This window comes from Rhizoctonia solani, chromosome 1 (genome assembly GCF_016906535.1).
Source record: "Rhizoctonia solani chromosome 1, complete sequence".
Lineage (NCBI taxonomy): Eukaryota > Fungi > Basidiomycota > Agaricomycetes > Cantharellales > Ceratobasidiaceae > Rhizoctonia > Rhizoctonia solani.
Genome location: NC_057370.1, coordinates 2,068,998 through 2,085,055, shown reverse-complemented (window position 1 = coordinate 2,085,055; position 16,058 = coordinate 2,068,998). Strand labels below are relative to the sequence as shown.

The window sequence follows — 16,058 nt, the reverse complement described above, 5'->3', positions numbered from 1 at the left end:
CGATAGCGAAAGACGACATCACAAATCCCGTTAATTGAATTCATAAAAGTATGTGAACTCGAGATTGGACATAGGCACTATATCTAACTACAGGATTAGGATGTCTGACGCTGGAGATGCCCCCGTTGAGACCACTGAGGTCGAGGTCGCCCAGGAAGCCCCCAAGGGCAAAATGTCGGTTGAAGATGCTCTCCAGGCAAGCTTGTGTCATACGTTGCTTTAAACTTAGCTCGAACTCTTGTGGTTATAAAGGAAGTTCTGAAGAATGCTCTTCTCCATGATGGGCTCGCCCGTGGTCTTCGAGAGGCTGCCAAGGCGCTGGACAAACGCCAGGCCCATCTTTGCGTTCTTGTCGAAACTTGCACTGAAGCTGAATACATCAAGCTCATTGTTGCTTTGTGCGCTGAGCACAACATTAACCTGATCAAGGTCGGAGACGCCAAAGTGCTTGGTACTTGGCTGGCCTCTGCAAGATTGATCGCGAAGGTAACCCTCGCAAGATCGTTGGTTGCTCATGCGTCGTGGTCAAGGATTATGGCCAGGAAAGCGAAGGTCTCAACGTTCTCCTCGAGTACTTCAAGAACCGATGAGTAGCGGACCCAGGTTGTTGAAGGTGAGGCATCTTCAGCGTGATTTACAGCTTCAACCCTCTTCGAGATGACATATAGACTCCCTCTACTGAGTAGATGAGGACACAGTCTATCCGGAATCAATTTTTATTGTCTGAATTTCCTGTGACCTTATGTATAACTTGCATTTGCTGACTGCCGTGTTTTATCGCTAGGTTATCTATTGGCCTACTTCTTTTGTAATTCGTACTACTTAGGCTAGTATTTGATGCCCTTTAACATGATGCTTGGATTGTCCGTCTAAATAGCCCAAAGATATCTTCTAAAAGTGAAGCTTTAAGTTCCATCTATGAGACGTGCTTTTCCCTTTGGCACGCCAATCGTTTTCAATAAATTAAAGCGGGAAACTAAGGCAACGATAGCGCATATACATACAGAAAACGACTAACATTCATGTAACTAAGGTCTCAAACGGGCGCAAGATTAGAAATTGCTGGCAACTTATAAGGGTTAAATCTTGGTCCCAATTGTTCTAAGTGTCCACCGATATTCTACTTTTCACATGACGACAATGTCGGCCCACGAGGTAGCCCCACGTTCGTCCGGCCTGCACACATCGTCGAAATTTCTCTCAACAAAAGCTCCCATGAAATTACGACCCATGATATGTACCATATGCAAACGTCGTCGAGAAGTTGAGGGTGTCGAATCTTGCCTTGATAGAATGTCATGGGTTATTGATGGCATTTGATGGGAAGCATACATCCACCGTCGATCACCATCAAAATGCATAAAAAATACTCGCAAGAAGCATACAACCGATGATGTGAATCACCATTGTGTAAAAGTCCATATGAAAGGACGTCCTTAGGAACGCAGTCTGTCAGGTGAAGCGACTACGCGAGGAGGCATCTCACCCGACAAGGAGTCGGTGACACTACGGATACCATGTGCAATCCCGCCGCCAGGGAGTTGTTCACCCGAAATAATTGACTATGAAAAAGTATAAAATGCCCTTCAAAGCCCTGGTTGTTTTATACCAACCTCCCACCTCTTATTATTGCTTCTCATATTCTCACAATGAAATTCGTCAGCTTTGGTGCTGTGCTTGGGCTTGCATCTCTTGCATCAGGTTGCACCATCCCCGCAGACTGGAACAGGTTAATAAACTTATAACCTATGAAGTTCGTTATTCTTATTGGTATTCACTTAGATCTGTTGCCACGACGATCCGTAACGTTGCGAAGAGCCGCAATGCAAGTCAAAGGTTGATGCTCGCACTTTTTGAAACCGGATGGGTGGAATCTCAGTGAGCACATATATTGTCTAATTGACTGCTAAGCTGATAATATCTCTACCCCAGTGTTAACAATTGTAAGTCGTAGTATTACCGTAGCGGGGTGTAGCTGACGTATGCAATAGTGAACTGTGGTGATCGCGACAGTCTTGGAGTTTTCCAACAACGTCCCTCACAAGGGTGGTGCACACCTTCGTCCCTTTGCTTAGACGTTACGCACGCAACAAATGCATTCATCGATAAGGCTGTAAGGGTTGCGACTTCAAGCATGACTCCTGGTCAATTAGCACAGGCTGTCCAGGTCTCTGCCTACCCAGACCGTTACGACGCAGCAGAATCCAAAGCAAGGAGCATCATTTCTGCACTGGGAGGTTTCTGAGTTAGCATCCATTTGTAGCTGTTTCTACCGTTTAGTCGTAAAGACTATATTACAAAATTCGAGCTGATTGGTATCAACATGTAAGAGTTGATCAGATGTTCAAGCTTAGAGATACCCGCTTGAAAGTGATAACAGTATTTTCTCTAATGGAAGTGCCACATATACGCCTCACGTGCAGCCTTGCGTATAATATTGATAGAATCACTAGAACCCTCAATACACATATCATTTGCCAGCGAAGTTGCTGTATAGGCTGAAATTGTAAACGCTATATATTGTAGGGCCACCAAAATTATTAGCTAGATTCAGGGATTTATTGGCCGTTTCCTTTTTTTTAAAAAAAAAAATCTACCGGCATTCGATCTTATGCATGTGCTTCCTACATGCTGCTCAAGAACTATGCAAGAGTTACTTGGAAGACTTAGGAACATTATAGTGGAGTCGAATATGATATCAAGGAGGTCATATAACAATAATACTAGGAGTTACTCATTGTAGGATTATCCGCTACACGCGCGGTGAAATTGAGTGACTAGACGAGAACTGCCTTCACTCTTCTGCCGAAAACTAGTATCACTTGTTTTTGTGGTTCCCGCCGCATGAAAGCCAGAGAATCTGGGCAGGTAGCGAGCCCGAGCAGTTTGCTAACTTGGTGTCCGATCGCTCGACACGTTATGCAGCGATGCTACTGAGCCTTACCAAAGCATACAGTCTTAATGGGAGCGAACGCTGAGATTGGCTTCCCGGTACTACGGAATTAAGACGACGAAGCTGATTCTTTGACGGATCAAGTATCATGATGTCCAGCCTGTAAGCAGGATAAAAAAATAGGTTCCTTACTGCTCCCCGAACATATCTTGTGATGTAATCTGTATAGCTGCTTATTCAACTTTCGCCAAGCCACTTGACACATAACATTCGACCAATAATGGCAGGTTGGATACTTCGGTAGGTTATTGGCCATAAGTATGAATAGCGCGGGTTGAGTTCCTATAGGCTCTTCAGTGGAAATAAGGGGGCATTAAAGCCAATTCATAGCTATTCTGGCAAATGCGTAGAAGTGTAATACCGACGTTTCCCCGGGAGTGACCCAAAGCGGGCAGCCGGGTGGCACAAAACGGCCCGGACCACGGAATTAGTGATTAAATATCAACAAGAACAGTCTAGTTGCCCCAAATAGTCACTAGTCCGTTGTGCTTCTTAATGGAGGTACCAAGCGTGCATTAGAGTCCCCAGGGCAAGTTGCCGAAGTGTACTTATATAAACTATTGGCGTAAGGAGAGGGAGATTCTGAAGGGCGCGAGTGTTTTGTGACCGCAATTTTCAGTGCTCACTGTGCCTCTTCAATATGGGGATGTGTAAGTTTGGATTCTCGTGTTAGAGTTGACTGAGCATCAGCTCACTGGAAATTTACTGCACCACAGTCTATAACGTTTCGCTGGCTGTTTTTGCAGCTATTGGAGGATTCGTAAGTACCCCGCAGTGTGCTTTTGTATACGAAGTTCTCACTCCGGAGGTTTTCAGTTGTTTGGCTATGATAGTGGTGTAATCACAAATGTCCTGGAGAACCAGTACTTCCTAGAGGTAAGCACGTCCCGTTTTGCTACTTTGGAAGTTAATAGTAATGGATTTTTGTAGTACTTTGACAGTCCGTCGGAAGATTTGGTCGGAGCCGTAGTTTCCACACTGGCTGGCGGGTGCTTCATCGGAGCCGCATCCGCAGCATGGTTCGCGGATCACATTGGCCGCAAGAGAACCATCCAGTTTGGTAGTTTGATTGCAGTAGTTGGGTGCGCTAGCTCCGTCATTATCAATTTGAAGTATTGAGGTTCTAAATACTTCCATTGGCAGGTGTTTGTTGCAATGTGTAGCGGTCAATATCGGAATGCTGATCGCCGGACGCATGTAAGCAGCTGCATACCATTACTCAGTGTATCCTAGAATAGTTAACCCTTCGCCCCATAGTATTGCTGGCCTTGCCATCGGGGTCTTGAGTATGATCACTCCCCTTTATCAAGTTGAAATTTCGCACCCGAAGTGGCGTGGGTTTATGGCCGGAACTTTCCAACAAATGCTGTGAGAATCTTGCCATCATGCAGAGTTTAACCTTGAGAGCTGAATAATTATTACCATCTACAGTGGGTTCGGTTTCATTGTTGCGAACTGGGTCACGTATGGATGTGACAAGGGAATCCATGGAATTGCTGCTTGGCGTCTGCCGCTTGGTCTTCAGATGGGGCCTGCTGTGATTCTTTTCTTCGGAATGGTATGTAACCTATACATGACCTTTCTATACTATCTCACGATTTGTCTTAGTTCGTTTTCCCATTTTCTCCCAGGTAGGCCAAATCATATCCCCATGCGCGGAGAAATATGTTTGTTCATATATATGATGGTCTTTAGGTGGTTAGTTGCCCAAGGTCGTGAGGAGGAAGCGTACCGTGTTCTCGAGAAGCTTCACTTTGATGGGGAGAATCGGGAATGGCTTGACGGAGAGTTTGCTGAGATCTGTGAAGTAAGTTGTTTCTCATTCGTTGGATAGGCTATTACTCATACATTGGGATTTAGCAAATTCGCATCGAGAAGGACATGAAATCCAGCAATATCATGGACCTAGTGAATACCAAGCCGATGTTAAAGCGAACTCTTATTGCATGTGGTGTGCAGGCATTCGGCCAGGTAGTCGTGAATCACAAGTCAGTTTGACCATATGCTGACATGATATTATAGTTCACTGGTATCAACGTAATCAACTAGTAAGTGGTACTGTCTCTGTGGCGGAATATGGTGTTGAATGCTACTATTTCCTCATTTTGTGTAACTTTCTTTTAGTTATGGTGAGTTGATCCGCTATGTGAAATAAACGTACACTAAATCAAGCACAGGACCGCGCATGTATCGTGCTCTCGGTATTTCCGATCCACTTCTGATCCAGTCCATCTATGGAGTTGTTGGGTAAGTTTGCCTCTACTTTTACCCACCAATGAGGCTAATCTCTACAAAAGGCCCATCTGGAATCTGTTCTTTATTATTTTCCTTGTCGACCGCGTAGGCCGTAAGAAACCACTACTCTTCGGATCATTCATGCTCGCCGCTTGCTTGGCTGTTGAAACCGCTATCAACGCTTCGGTACGCATACATTCCCGAATCTAGGGTCCCGTCAACTACTGAGAGATTGCCTAGTACCCCCCTGATTCTCCTAACCCCAATAAAGCGGCGCAAGGTGCTGGTGTGGCAATGTTCTTTATCGCAACATCTGTATTCTCCGTCAGCTACGGTCCGATCGCTTGGACATATGTCGCAGAAATCTTCCCTATGCGGTACGCACTCCTTTGTTTGCACCTCTAGCCCCACAATATTAACAACTATACTAGCACGCGAGCAATGGGTGTGTCTGCGGCTACTTGCACAAACTGGGCCTTTAATGTATTGTTCGGCCAAACGAGTCCCATTGGTAAGCTTACCTTCCAAAAGATATGATCGGTGTTTTCAATAGACGCGTACAGGCCTGGAGAACTCGGCATGGAAGTACTACTTGCTCTTTGTCTGCCTGAACGTATTCTCGTTCATCATGGTCCTCCTGTTCTTCCCAGAAACTAAAGGGTAAGAAAACGCACTTCATTCGATCATCATCTCTACTAATTTGATGTCAAGTAAAACCTTGGAGGAAATGGATGAACTCTTCGGAGACCAGGTCATTGACCATAAACTTGATGGAGTACGACCCTCGATGGCTCAACGGACATCAAGTCCGCACGATTCGAACTCGAAGCACGACTTAAAACATACTGAATAAGCTCTCGTGCCCCTTTTCTCGCTCACGTTTTTCACGGTCAATATCTTTTCCGGTTTATACACAGTGTACTCATATCAGTTTTAAGTTCGTAATATACGAGCTCCGTTGTCTTTATGACACTCCTCGGATCGGATTGATTCATCGGCCTCACGCCAAGTATTCAGGGTGATATGAAAGTATAATCGATGGTATGAGTGATACGACACAATACCCAGAAGAACAGAAAGGGAAAGACTAAAAACGATTCAAACACGATGCATTAAATCAACCATGCCCGTGGTCAATTTTTCTAATCTAGACATATCAAGAGACAAACTAAGTGTTTCGTCTAAGCTCCTCGTGTCGTAAAACCAATAACTATTGCCGGTCTAAAAGTAAGGTGAGATAACGTTATATGGTGCGGTTGAATGTATACTCACCCCCCAGCGGAATTTGACTGTTCCGCAGATGGTGTCGGGGCGGCGCCGGCAGCAGGTGTAGGTGATGAGGCGGCACTAGAAGTAGTCGAACCGCCACTCGAGGGAGGTGCGCCGGCTGCAGGTGCACTAGGTGCAGGGGGTGCGCCCGCGGCGGGTGTAGGAGTTGGTGCAGGAGCAGCAGGTCCACTACAAGCGGTCTGGTTAGCCTATGCAACCACAAAACCTGTTGAACTAAGATGCTTACCCAGCTTGCCCTCCGCCTGCAATCTGGCTAGCCTGTTCTGGGGTAATAGTTGAGGTAGTAGACCCAGAGTTCAACTGCCCCCCGGATTTGAACAATGAGCTTGCACTCTCTTGGCGAGTATCAATGAAAGCGCCTGTAGGCCCCGCAACAATCGACGCCACATTCTGGTTTTGTTGACTATTCAGCAGAGGTTGGGTCGAATTGGTGATATAAATGTAGACCGGGCCTTCAAGACCTTGAGGGACAACACATTGATCTATAGGGAAGACAGCGGCACTGGCGACGCCTCCCGTCATCATTTGGCAGGAAAGAGTTGCCCGATCGAGACCCGCCAGTGCAGGAGAGTCGAATGTGAGAGTCGTTCCAGGGGCAACCGCTCCGGTGTTGGTCACCTTGAGTACGGGGTTGGCTGCCAATTCCGTTCAAATAGATCCCTCTAAATGGTGGAAAATAAACTAACCTGGGATACCAAGGTCGCATCCGAGATAAAGCCACCAGCAATAGCCAAGACTTGAGAGGGGGCCAGGGCAACGTCGAACGCCGCTGGAATTGCAACTCCGCCGTTGAGCATGTTTAAGACGGTTTGGTGACGAGCCTCGTCGGTTAGAATTGTGCCAGCAGCGACGAGAATTTGTCGGTCATCGATCAGGGCTGCCCCTCCGAGATATGCCGATACACCAACATTCTCTACAAGGCGTGCAACTGCGGCCATCGTTTTGACGTCGGCAAGCGCTGCGTTGAAGTCGAAATTGCATCCTGACACAGGCTCCTGGCCGAGAGAGCGTAGTACGGAGGCAAGGGTACTAGTGTGCGTGGCTTCATCCGTTGCAATGGAATTGAATTGCTCGACTGGCACAGAAGCTGAGACGAAACCGGCAGCAGTAAAGTCGGACTCCTTGAACTTGGCCAGGGCTTGCTTGTAGAATTCCGTCTCTAGTTGTTCCAGAACATTGGCAAACTCTATAAAGAAAGCGTTAAGCGCGCATAAACTCGTTGAAGAAAAAACACCCACTGAGAACGGTGATGTCGTTTGCACTGGCAGCACGGGGGTACTTCATTGGGGCCGCCAGGGCAAGAAGAGGATACGAAACAGAGGCGAAAAGAGTCGAATAACGCATCGTGAAAAACGGGAATGCTACCAGAGCGCTAACTAAGAAAAAAAGGGCACAGCCCGAAGAAAAAAATTAGGAGAGGGTAGAGGGGGGTCGGGAACTGCGATAAATGGTCAGTCCTGCGTCTCTTTGAGGACTGATAACACTTACATGAGTGACGTGAACGCGGTCAAGTCCAAGCCTTGCGATTGCTACGTCTGATTCCGAAGATATTTGTAGCCCCCGTGATCTGCATAGCTCAGGGTTCGAGCATGTGCTTCCTTGGTTCCTAGACGCGGCTCGTTGGCAAGCAAAAGCATTTTCGTGGTTAACAAAGGCAACGAGCCCCTCGTACGACACAGACTTGATTCTGGTATCAGTTCATTGTTGGTCGATATTTGTATTTACTCTGGTCGCGAGCGATATAGGCCCGATGGTATCTCAACAAACGGCGCTCGTTCCACCATTTCAGGCCGCAATTGATCCAAACTTGTTGCACCCAGAAGTCTCATCCCGGTTTCAATCTCGTTACGCAATATGCGCACGGCCTTGACAACGCCCTTCTCTCCTATTCGATGCGTCAGAATTGTATCAGAATACCAGACCTGGCACAAGTAGCCACGTACCATATGTTCCGTTGGCGAACAAGAACGTCCGCCCCAATCCAACACCTTTGGCGCCCAAACACAGTGCTTTGAGGACATCGGTGCCACGACGAACTCCGCCATCAACGTAAACCTCTACTTTATCGAACAGATCAGGGCGCTTTTGGCGAAGTTCGTATAGGACGTCAATCCCAGCAGGAGCACTTAATATGATTTAGTCCTGAGTCACACATGCCACAAGAGCTTAGACATACTAGTCCAATTGCCTGCCTCCGTGATTGCTCAAGAGTACGGCTTGTACACCATGCTCGGCGGCCAACTCAACGTCTTCCACCGTTTGTACTCCTTTTAAAATAATTGGGAGTTTCGTGACCGTCTGTGGGCTATCAGAAACTAGTGCAGCATGGAGTCATGGATAGATATACCTTAAGCCACTTTAAGGTAGACCAATCGATGTCTGTGTCGAAATATCCATCTATAGTGCTCGCAACACCGCCTTTCTGGCCCTCTTCGTCGTCATCTCCTGCCTACTCAAAGCTCAAAGGTCATTGTATGCGGTACAATCACAAACAACTCACGTCAAGTAGTCCAGATCTGTTGCGTTGGTCCAACTCCCGATTCCCTAATACCGGGGCATCGACCGTGAAGAATATGGCACGATAGCCCAATTCTTCAACGCGTTTAATTGTTTGCACCGATTTAGCACGATCCGATGCAACATAGAGCTACACAATGCTTAAAATTGGGTTGGCGCCTATGCTGAAGTTGCGGAACTTACCTGGAAGAACAACGGCTGTTTCTCTGGATCAGTTCGCGCGGCAGCAATTTCATCAATCGTGCAGGATGCGTTACTAGATATCTTCGCTCGAGATAAGCCAAAGCACCTCAGGGTAAGGGGAATTAGGACTTACTCCTTGGATAATGCCGGTCTTCCCCGCACCCTTGGTAATATTTACCTCGCCAGCGGGATTGCCCAGTCCGGCCATGGCAGCAGGAGAAACAAATATCGGAAGAGCGCTCTGGACGCCTAAAATCTCGCACGATGTGTCTACTGTCTTGGTTCCACGAAGCACTCGAGGGCGGAACCAGTACCTTCGAAACGCTAGTGCATTGTTCATATGTGCTAGGAGACATATAGCTCAATATTTCATGGTGGTAAGAAAGCCGATCCGGGACCCACCATATTCGTCATCGGCAGCAGAGCGATAATAGGACCATGCGGTTTTGCTCAAGACGGTCTCAGCAAGTTCTTCAAACTCATTTAAATTGAGGACGTGTGAGAGAGGTGGGAGTTTGGCGCGTGCGTTAGCGATTCGCTCCTCTTCTACCTCTATTTCGGGGTTCGGCGCGGGGGCTGTTGATGGATCGAGCGCTCCGATATGCTGCGAAGGCTTGAGCATCTTCTCAATAAGACCTTTGGCATGGATGGATTCGTATATTTCTCTGTAATTAAGGAGATCAGGGCTGACCCCCCAGTAATGACAGGGGAGACCCACGTCGCATCCGTACCGGCGTTGGCCACAATAGGTTTGATACCACCGGGTGTTTAGGAATAAAGTCAGTAATGCTAATCAAAAGGATAAATTCGATGTTTTGTAATTTATCTACCTTTACTTACTCGTAGACCTTGATCAGGCCTTCGCGTTAGTCGAAAGCTCTATAATACAAATGAGTTACGCACTTGGCCCCGTATAACAACCCAACAACTCTCACGAGTGTTGTGCTTCTGAACTTCATCATAAGAGATGAGATTTTCTGTCTGAGGGGTCTGAGTTTTCGCACGAGCGCTGCCAGACTTCTTTTGACCACGGCTTGGATCTGCATCCAATTGGAGCGGTTGGGCGAATGCGAACGCTGCGCTTACAAGCTACGATACATGTATGATAACAGATATTAAATATGGCAGCAACTTCGTCTTCAAACTTACCAGAGCGGCGGTGGCGGCGGTGGCATAAAAGTTCGAGGACCTAACCGATCTTGTTGAAGAATGAATTGTTCTGTGACTAGCTAGTCTTGTGCCAGTGCGCAACACAGAGCGAGACAGCATGATCGAAGTGTGAAATTCTTCAAACAATGACCTTTACCTGAAATCAGCAATGAAAGCGAAAGGGGCTATGCTTTCACTCTGGTCATTGGTATCATTCGTATTTATAGATCACGATCCGTCAAAGGCTTGTTGCGGAACACTACGGCCCGGCGATCATACGGCCGATCATTGGCGCTTATGAATGTAGATATTTTTTTTAGTTTGTCTATGTCTAGTTGAATTACCACAAGCACAAAATTGCTCGTGTACAGTTATGGGCCATCTTACTTAGGGCCGTTTATAATGGCCTTGATAACGCCCTTTCCGTCAGGCCCCTTTCCGGTTTTGGTAGTATTGAATGCTGCGACAGCGTCGGTAAATTCGAACCTGAATAATTAGTTCGTCAATTGAGCAGCTTAGAATTACGTGGGACGGTAGAGTTACCTGTGCGTCACAAGCGGCTTTAGATCAACCTTCCCTTGCGATACAAGGGCAATAGCGAGTTGATAATCTCCGGGCTGTTCCGAAGCATTTTAGAATTTGAATGTATGCATGCGATGGGGCACTTACGCCATATCTGAATGAGCCTCGAACAGTGAGCTCTTTCACCATCATAACCCCAAATGGTACCTGGGCGTCTGGTCCCATCCCAACTTGTACGTATGTGCCACCGACACGGATGATATGGAATCCCATTTGAACGCACACTTCAGCACCACTCGCATCGATGACGACATCCACCGAATTATCACCCCTGTCGGACAGACCGAACTCCTTCTTGAGCAGGGCCGCTGCTCGCGCGGAATAGGCTGGTTTAGACTCGCCTTCCTCCATCTTAGGAGGAAGGAAAGCATCGGTGGCAGCGTAGTTCTTAGCAAATTCCAGCCGGTGAGGTGCGATATCGATGGCAACAATTCGTCGAGCTCCGAGCGCTTTTGCGACTGCCATACAAAGGATACCAACTGGCCCTGCACCGAAGACCGCAATGGATTGCTCGGGTTGGAACTTGGCCAATGTAGAAACCGAATGGACGGCCACGGCGGTAGGTTCAATCTACCAAAGATACATCGGTGCACAATTAAGAGTAGCCCATAAGCCACACTTACCATTGCACCATCCTCAAGACTCATATTAGGAGGTAGCTTGTATGCGATGTCTGATCGTAGCTTATAATATCTTGCCAAAGTACCATCGTATGGAGGGGTAGCCGCGAATACCATATCAGCGCATAGCTATGGAAGTAGTTAGAACCAAGTATGCAAAATATCGAATAATAATTACGTGGTAACGCCCGCTCTTGCAGTACTCGCAGGTAGCACAGGACTGACCGGGTTCAAGAGCAACTTGATCGCCAGGTTTGAGATCCTTGACTTTTGATCCAACTGATTCGGAGTGTCATGAGATGTCAGAATATGCTCTAGTGACGCACACACTCTTGTAAACAATCCCAGAGCTCTCATGCCCAAGAACCATGGGCGCGTTGACCACAAAGTCACCTAAAGTAGCGTCTTGGTTCTGCGTTTGAATTCAAGGAGGGGTAAAATACTAACCAATACGACCATGAGTCAAGTAATGAACCTATCAAATGCACAAGATTGGTATATATGGTGAGTTGGAGTACTTGAAACAACGAACATCCGATCCACAAATACCTATGACACTGTCAATACGTTGATAGACAATGTGAGCAGTTGAACACACCAGTCTTCTTGACTTCTACGAGTACTTCATTGTCTTGCACTGAAGAGAAGACATTAGACACATTTTACAGGGCGTCTAGGCGTAAACTTGCATTCAGGAACGGGTCGATCCTCGTATACAACGTCTTCGACTGCTTTGAGAATGAAGGATGTGTTGGGCTGGTAGGAATTAGACATGATGGTCGAAGGGTTGTCGAATAGCGAGTGCGTAAATTCTCCACCGGATTTATAGCAGAATCAAGCACCCACCGCGTAAGGTCACAGGCCAATTCCAACCACGGTCGAATAGCCAAATGGGGTAGTAGATCCCTCGCTAAGCGCCGAACCGGTGCGAGCTCCGAGGCTTTTCGATCGTAACTTTAATGTTATAACCACATCAACCGGGGCACCAGAAAATAGACTCAGCTCCTTCTCGCGATGCACTCGTAAAATACCCTAATCGACAACTTTGTGAGCTATGTTAGGCTGGGGTGCTACACAAGCAAAGTTCTGCTTTGGTTTTCCCTCCCGATCGCGTCCCATGCATATATATAGTAGGTACAGGGCAAATAGCGTACACCCAGAAGGCTTTGTTCCATACCCACCATTCAATATAATTGAATCCGGAGATACCATGCAAACTGGTCTGAACGAAAATAGGACAAAGTGATAGACTATTTCAGCGGGCATCCCACACAGGGTTGTGTACTTTACTATTATTCGACAGGGGTCGAGTGAATGGAACTGGGCATGACCTCTTGCCCCTGTCTAACTCTTCAAGCGTATAAAAGGCCAACACCGGGGGTTAATTCGTTCTTCCCGGGCATCAACACACCAACAATCTCGACACCAAGCCGACGAACTCGACGCATCCCGGCGGACTCGAAGCACGATACTTGGCCCCAGGGCACCGCATCTCACTATGCCTCGCCACGCGTCTGACCCTGTTATTCGCTCCCCCGGCTTGTCATTTTCCTCCGATAGCCGTGGCACTCATTTTCCTCAGTGGATGCTTGACTTGAAGGGGACAAAGGTCAAGGGCGGCCTTCGTCTTGGTGAGGTTCTCGGGACTGGGGCTTTTGGAGTCGTTTATATAGGGGCTGGATCGCAACTTCCCGACAATAGGCCTGTCGCTGTTAAGGTTCTGTCTGCTGCTGGTATTGGCTCAGAGCGTCGTCGCCAGATAGAACACGAAATGCCCATCACTCTCGCGTTTCCGAGCACCCGAACATTGTTACACTCCACAGTGTTTTCGTTGATCAAATGGCTTACTATGCTGTTATGGATCTTTACACTGACGGAGACTTGTTCAAGTGTATCAGAGGACGAGTTTTACTTTGGTAATGATGCCATGATCAAAAAGGTTTTCGTCCAGTTGCTCGATGCTGTTGAGTTTTGCCACGCGAAGGGGGTTTACCATCGCGACCTCAAGCCTGGAAAGTACCTTTATTCCAATTCCCATTGTATAACTAAAGTCAGATTAGAAACATTCTATGTCGCAAAGGAAATACAATTTTGCTGACCGACTTGGACTTGCAACCCGGGACACATTTAGTCAAGACTTCAGGTGTGGAAGCGAATTTTACATGTCTCCTGGCAAGCCCCTCTCCTTCTATATCTTCCACGAGAGCTCATACATCTTGATAGAGTGTATTGGGTTTCCCAAAATCAGAGCCTACTCGACCGTGCATAACGATATCTGGGCATTGGTATGTTCAATGCTATCCTGAAGTTCAAAGTTGGCTGAAAAAGATTCTAGGGAGAATTCTTGTGAATTTGACTACTGGCCGGAACCCTTGGAAACGCGCAGAGTTACAAGATGAAGGATTCGGTTTATTTTATGAAGATCCTGCAGGATATATTGCGGACACGCTTCCTCTCTCTCGCGATGCGCTTGTTTTGCTCTTACACATATTCCGGATCCCCTTCAAATCTCGGATATCGATATCTGGAATACGTGCCAACATCACTAAAATTGATCAACTCCTGCTTACTCCGGCAGAGGCCGCTTTTGCACCACATACTGCTCGGCAGAGTGCTAGGCATTTATTTGACATTATCGCTGCTCGACGTCCCCACCTACTCATTGAGCACTACGAGGATATATGCGCTTACTTTCCGGACCTGGCGAGAGGATCTGTGAGGGATTGCGTTTGGATATGTCGGAACATGGCCTTATCAACGATGTTGACGATATTTTCTCGGAGAATGTCCCGGACGTGGGTTATCGTATGCGCCAGGAACTACCAGAGTGTCCCTATTCCTATCGAAATACGACCCGGAGAGTTTAAAGATGCCGCCGGTTATCCACAGTCTCCGCATATGTCACGCGATAATTCAACGAGGGCGCTGCCAGTGATGGCCCTATTACTCCGGATACGCATCCAACTCATGTTCCGGATGATGTACCCGAGGTAGCTCTGGATGTAGCTGAAGCCTTGGTCGAGGAAGTGGAAGACAAGATCAATGGGCCTGTAAGCTCTATGACCACCCTATCTGCGTTCTAGTCGGATTGTCCGTGCGTTGGTTCCCCTGGGAGCTTTTTCAGGTGAAGGCTCGGACCTGGCCTGAACAGCGATTACCCCGCGTCATTCCTATAGATGGTTGATCCATCAATGAAAACTTTGTATCAGATGTTAGATGTACTGGATCGTACTGTAAATTGATGTCTGTTAACATTATTGTTAGCAATATATGCGTGTTTTTGTTCAGTAACGCCGAATTCGGAGAGTGTATGTAACAGTAACAGCTCGCATATGAATCTTCTTCAGGACGACCACCCAACGCCTAGAAGTTTCGCCATGTCGCTTTCCACTGACATGACACGCCCCATTGAGGACTCAAATGATGCAGAGCCGCCTCCCAAACGTATGAAGTTGCATATCGACTCTGATCCCGGACCGTTGGACACTGTTTCCAACAAAACTTACGACGTGAAGAATTTGTTGCCTCCTAGCACAACCTTGCTCGGACGTCAGGCTCTGAATGACTATGTGTTTCAAGGATCAGAAGGATGTTGGAAAATGAGTATCAGCTGTGATATCACCAGCATTGAAGGTATCATTAAGCAAAGGTATGTCATAACCTTGTGTTAGTGATGATTAGAGGAGCCAATAGATTTACGGATTTTTTGGTCTACGAAGTAGATTTGGAGGGAATGTGGTCCATGTCTGTGAACTAGGGAAGCCGGAAAGTCCAAAAGCACCGGTAGCTCAAGAAGTTGTTTCAGAGGAAATTGAAACTGCGAGCGGGCAATGGGATGCGAACGTGGATGCAAACTCTCGGAAACTGTTATCCGAGGATGTTCGCATGAAACTAAAGCAGCTATACGACGAAGGACCGGAACCTCCTTTAGGTTTGATAAGTGATAGCGGATGGGAGGGTCGGCCAAAGGGTGAAGCACGGTCTGACGAAGTAAACTTGAATACCGAGGAAATTGGCCAGCTTTCACAAGCGGATAACGGCAGAGGAAGAGGAAGGGAGGGCGAGGGCGAGGGCGAGGGCGAGGACGGGAGCGCGGAGGAGTACAGAGGGAAGATTTGAGACGGGTCCTCACGGATGTCAGTACACTTAGAGCCTTGATATCCGTACTCGTACTCATGTCAAATCCCTAGCCAATCCCCAGCAAGGAGATGCGGACATCTGTGCACCAAAATGTCCGAAACCTGTTTAAAGGAAAGTTCGAGACCGAAACCAATGAAGCAACTGAGGAGGAAGGGTCAAGGGTGATTATAAAGGCTCACCGAGGTTCCGGGGCGTGGTAGAGGGCGCGGAGGTCACGGTAGGTGGAATTGAGCCACTGAAGTTATCCTGCCTAATAGAATATCCTGTAGATCGATCTCCCGTTCTGCCATCTTATATTCATTTTACACTTCAAAAGACGAATCGAGACACAAGACGCCTCGGCCATCTTGCACGCTTGCTCAAGGTTCCACCTCGAGAACTCTCTACAG

The 16,058-nt window shown here is 47.4% G+C and overlaps 6 protein-coding genes across 6 annotated transcripts; 4 read left to right on the top strand and 2 right to left on the bottom strand.

Moving 5' to 3' along the window:
* Nucleotides 1-100: 100 nt before the first annotated feature.
* On the top strand, nt 101-590 carry RhiXN_04180 (ribosomal protein L7Ae/L30e/S12e/Gadd45 family; the record flags this gene model as incomplete). The annotated part of the gene is made up of 3 exons (XM_043323997.1): nt 101-178; nt 253-486; nt 531-590. 3 exons carry the CDS (start codon nt 101-103, stop codon nt 588-590), a joined length of 372 nt encoding a protein of 123 aa, XP_043176416.1.
* Nucleotides 591-1,649: 1,059 nt separating this feature from the next.
* On the top strand, nt 1,650-2,245 carry RhiXN_04179 (uncharacterized protein; the record flags this gene model as incomplete). Its single annotated transcript, XM_043323996.1, has 4 exons — nt 1,650-1,729; nt 1,783-1,878; nt 1,933-1,943; nt 1,992-2,245. 4 exons carry the CDS (start codon nt 1,650-1,652, stop codon nt 2,243-2,245), a joined length of 441 nt encoding a protein of 146 aa, XP_043176415.1.
* Nucleotides 2,246-3,593: 1,348 nt separating this feature from the next.
* On the top strand, nt 3,594-6,041 carry RhiXN_04178 (Sugar (and other) transporter; the record flags this gene model as incomplete). Its single annotated transcript, XM_043323995.1, has 18 exons — nt 3,594-3,603; nt 3,670-3,713; nt 3,770-3,829; nt 3,884-4,035; nt 4,097-4,150; nt 4,211-4,321; nt 4,385-4,511; nt 4,562-4,584; nt 4,649-4,760; nt 4,814-4,924; nt 4,976-5,001; nt 5,078-5,082; nt 5,131-5,200; nt 5,251-5,374; nt 5,429-5,565; nt 5,620-5,699; nt 5,752-5,848; nt 5,900-6,041. The coding sequence occupies 18 exons, from the start codon at nt 3,594-3,596 to the stop codon at nt 6,039-6,041; spliced, it is 1,485 nt and encodes a 494-aa protein (XP_043176414.1).
* Nucleotides 6,042-6,369: 328 nt separating this feature from the next.
* On the bottom strand, nt 6,370-7,822 carry RhiXN_04177 (cytochrome b2 (L-lactate ferricytochrome C oxidoreductase) protein; the record flags this gene model as incomplete). The annotated part of the gene is made up of 5 exons (XM_043323994.1): nt 6,370-6,409; nt 6,461-6,646; nt 6,705-7,096; nt 7,165-7,664; nt 7,717-7,822. The coding sequence occupies 5 exons, from the start codon at nt 7,820-7,822 to the stop codon at nt 6,370-6,372; spliced, it is 1,224 nt and encodes a 407-aa protein (XP_043176413.1).
* A 377-nt stretch (nt 7,823-8,199) lies between these two features.
* RhiXN_04176 (FMN-dependent alpha-hydroxy acid dehydrogenase) lies at nt 8,200-12,303 on the bottom strand (the record flags this gene model as incomplete). Its single annotated transcript, XM_043323993.1, has 22 exons — nt 8,200-8,363; nt 8,422-8,603; nt 8,655-8,776; nt 8,826-8,927; nt 8,979-9,125; nt 9,179-9,259; nt 9,312-9,523; nt 9,581-9,841; nt 9,897-9,967; nt 10,019-10,026; nt 10,082-10,267; nt 10,328-10,478; nt 10,715-10,813; nt 10,871-10,944; nt 10,997-11,479; nt 11,533-11,658; nt 11,708-11,808; nt 11,860-11,922; nt 11,977-12,004; nt 12,062-12,078; nt 12,128-12,166; nt 12,189-12,303. The coding sequence occupies 22 exons, from the start codon at nt 12,301-12,303 to the stop codon at nt 8,200-8,202; spliced, it is 2,832 nt and encodes a 943-aa protein (XP_043176412.1).
* A 724-nt stretch (nt 12,304-13,027) lies between these two features.
* RhiXN_04175 (pseudouridine synthase) lies at nt 13,028-15,648 on the top strand (the record flags this gene model as incomplete). The annotated part of the gene is made up of 6 exons (XM_043323992.1): nt 13,028-13,545; nt 13,610-13,814; nt 13,858-14,244; nt 14,451-14,579; nt 14,877-15,178; nt 15,252-15,648. The coding sequence occupies 6 exons, from the start codon at nt 13,028-13,030 to the stop codon at nt 15,646-15,648; spliced, it is 1,938 nt and encodes a 645-aa protein (XP_043176411.1).
* Between the last annotated feature and the right edge of the window lie 410 nt (nt 15,649-16,058).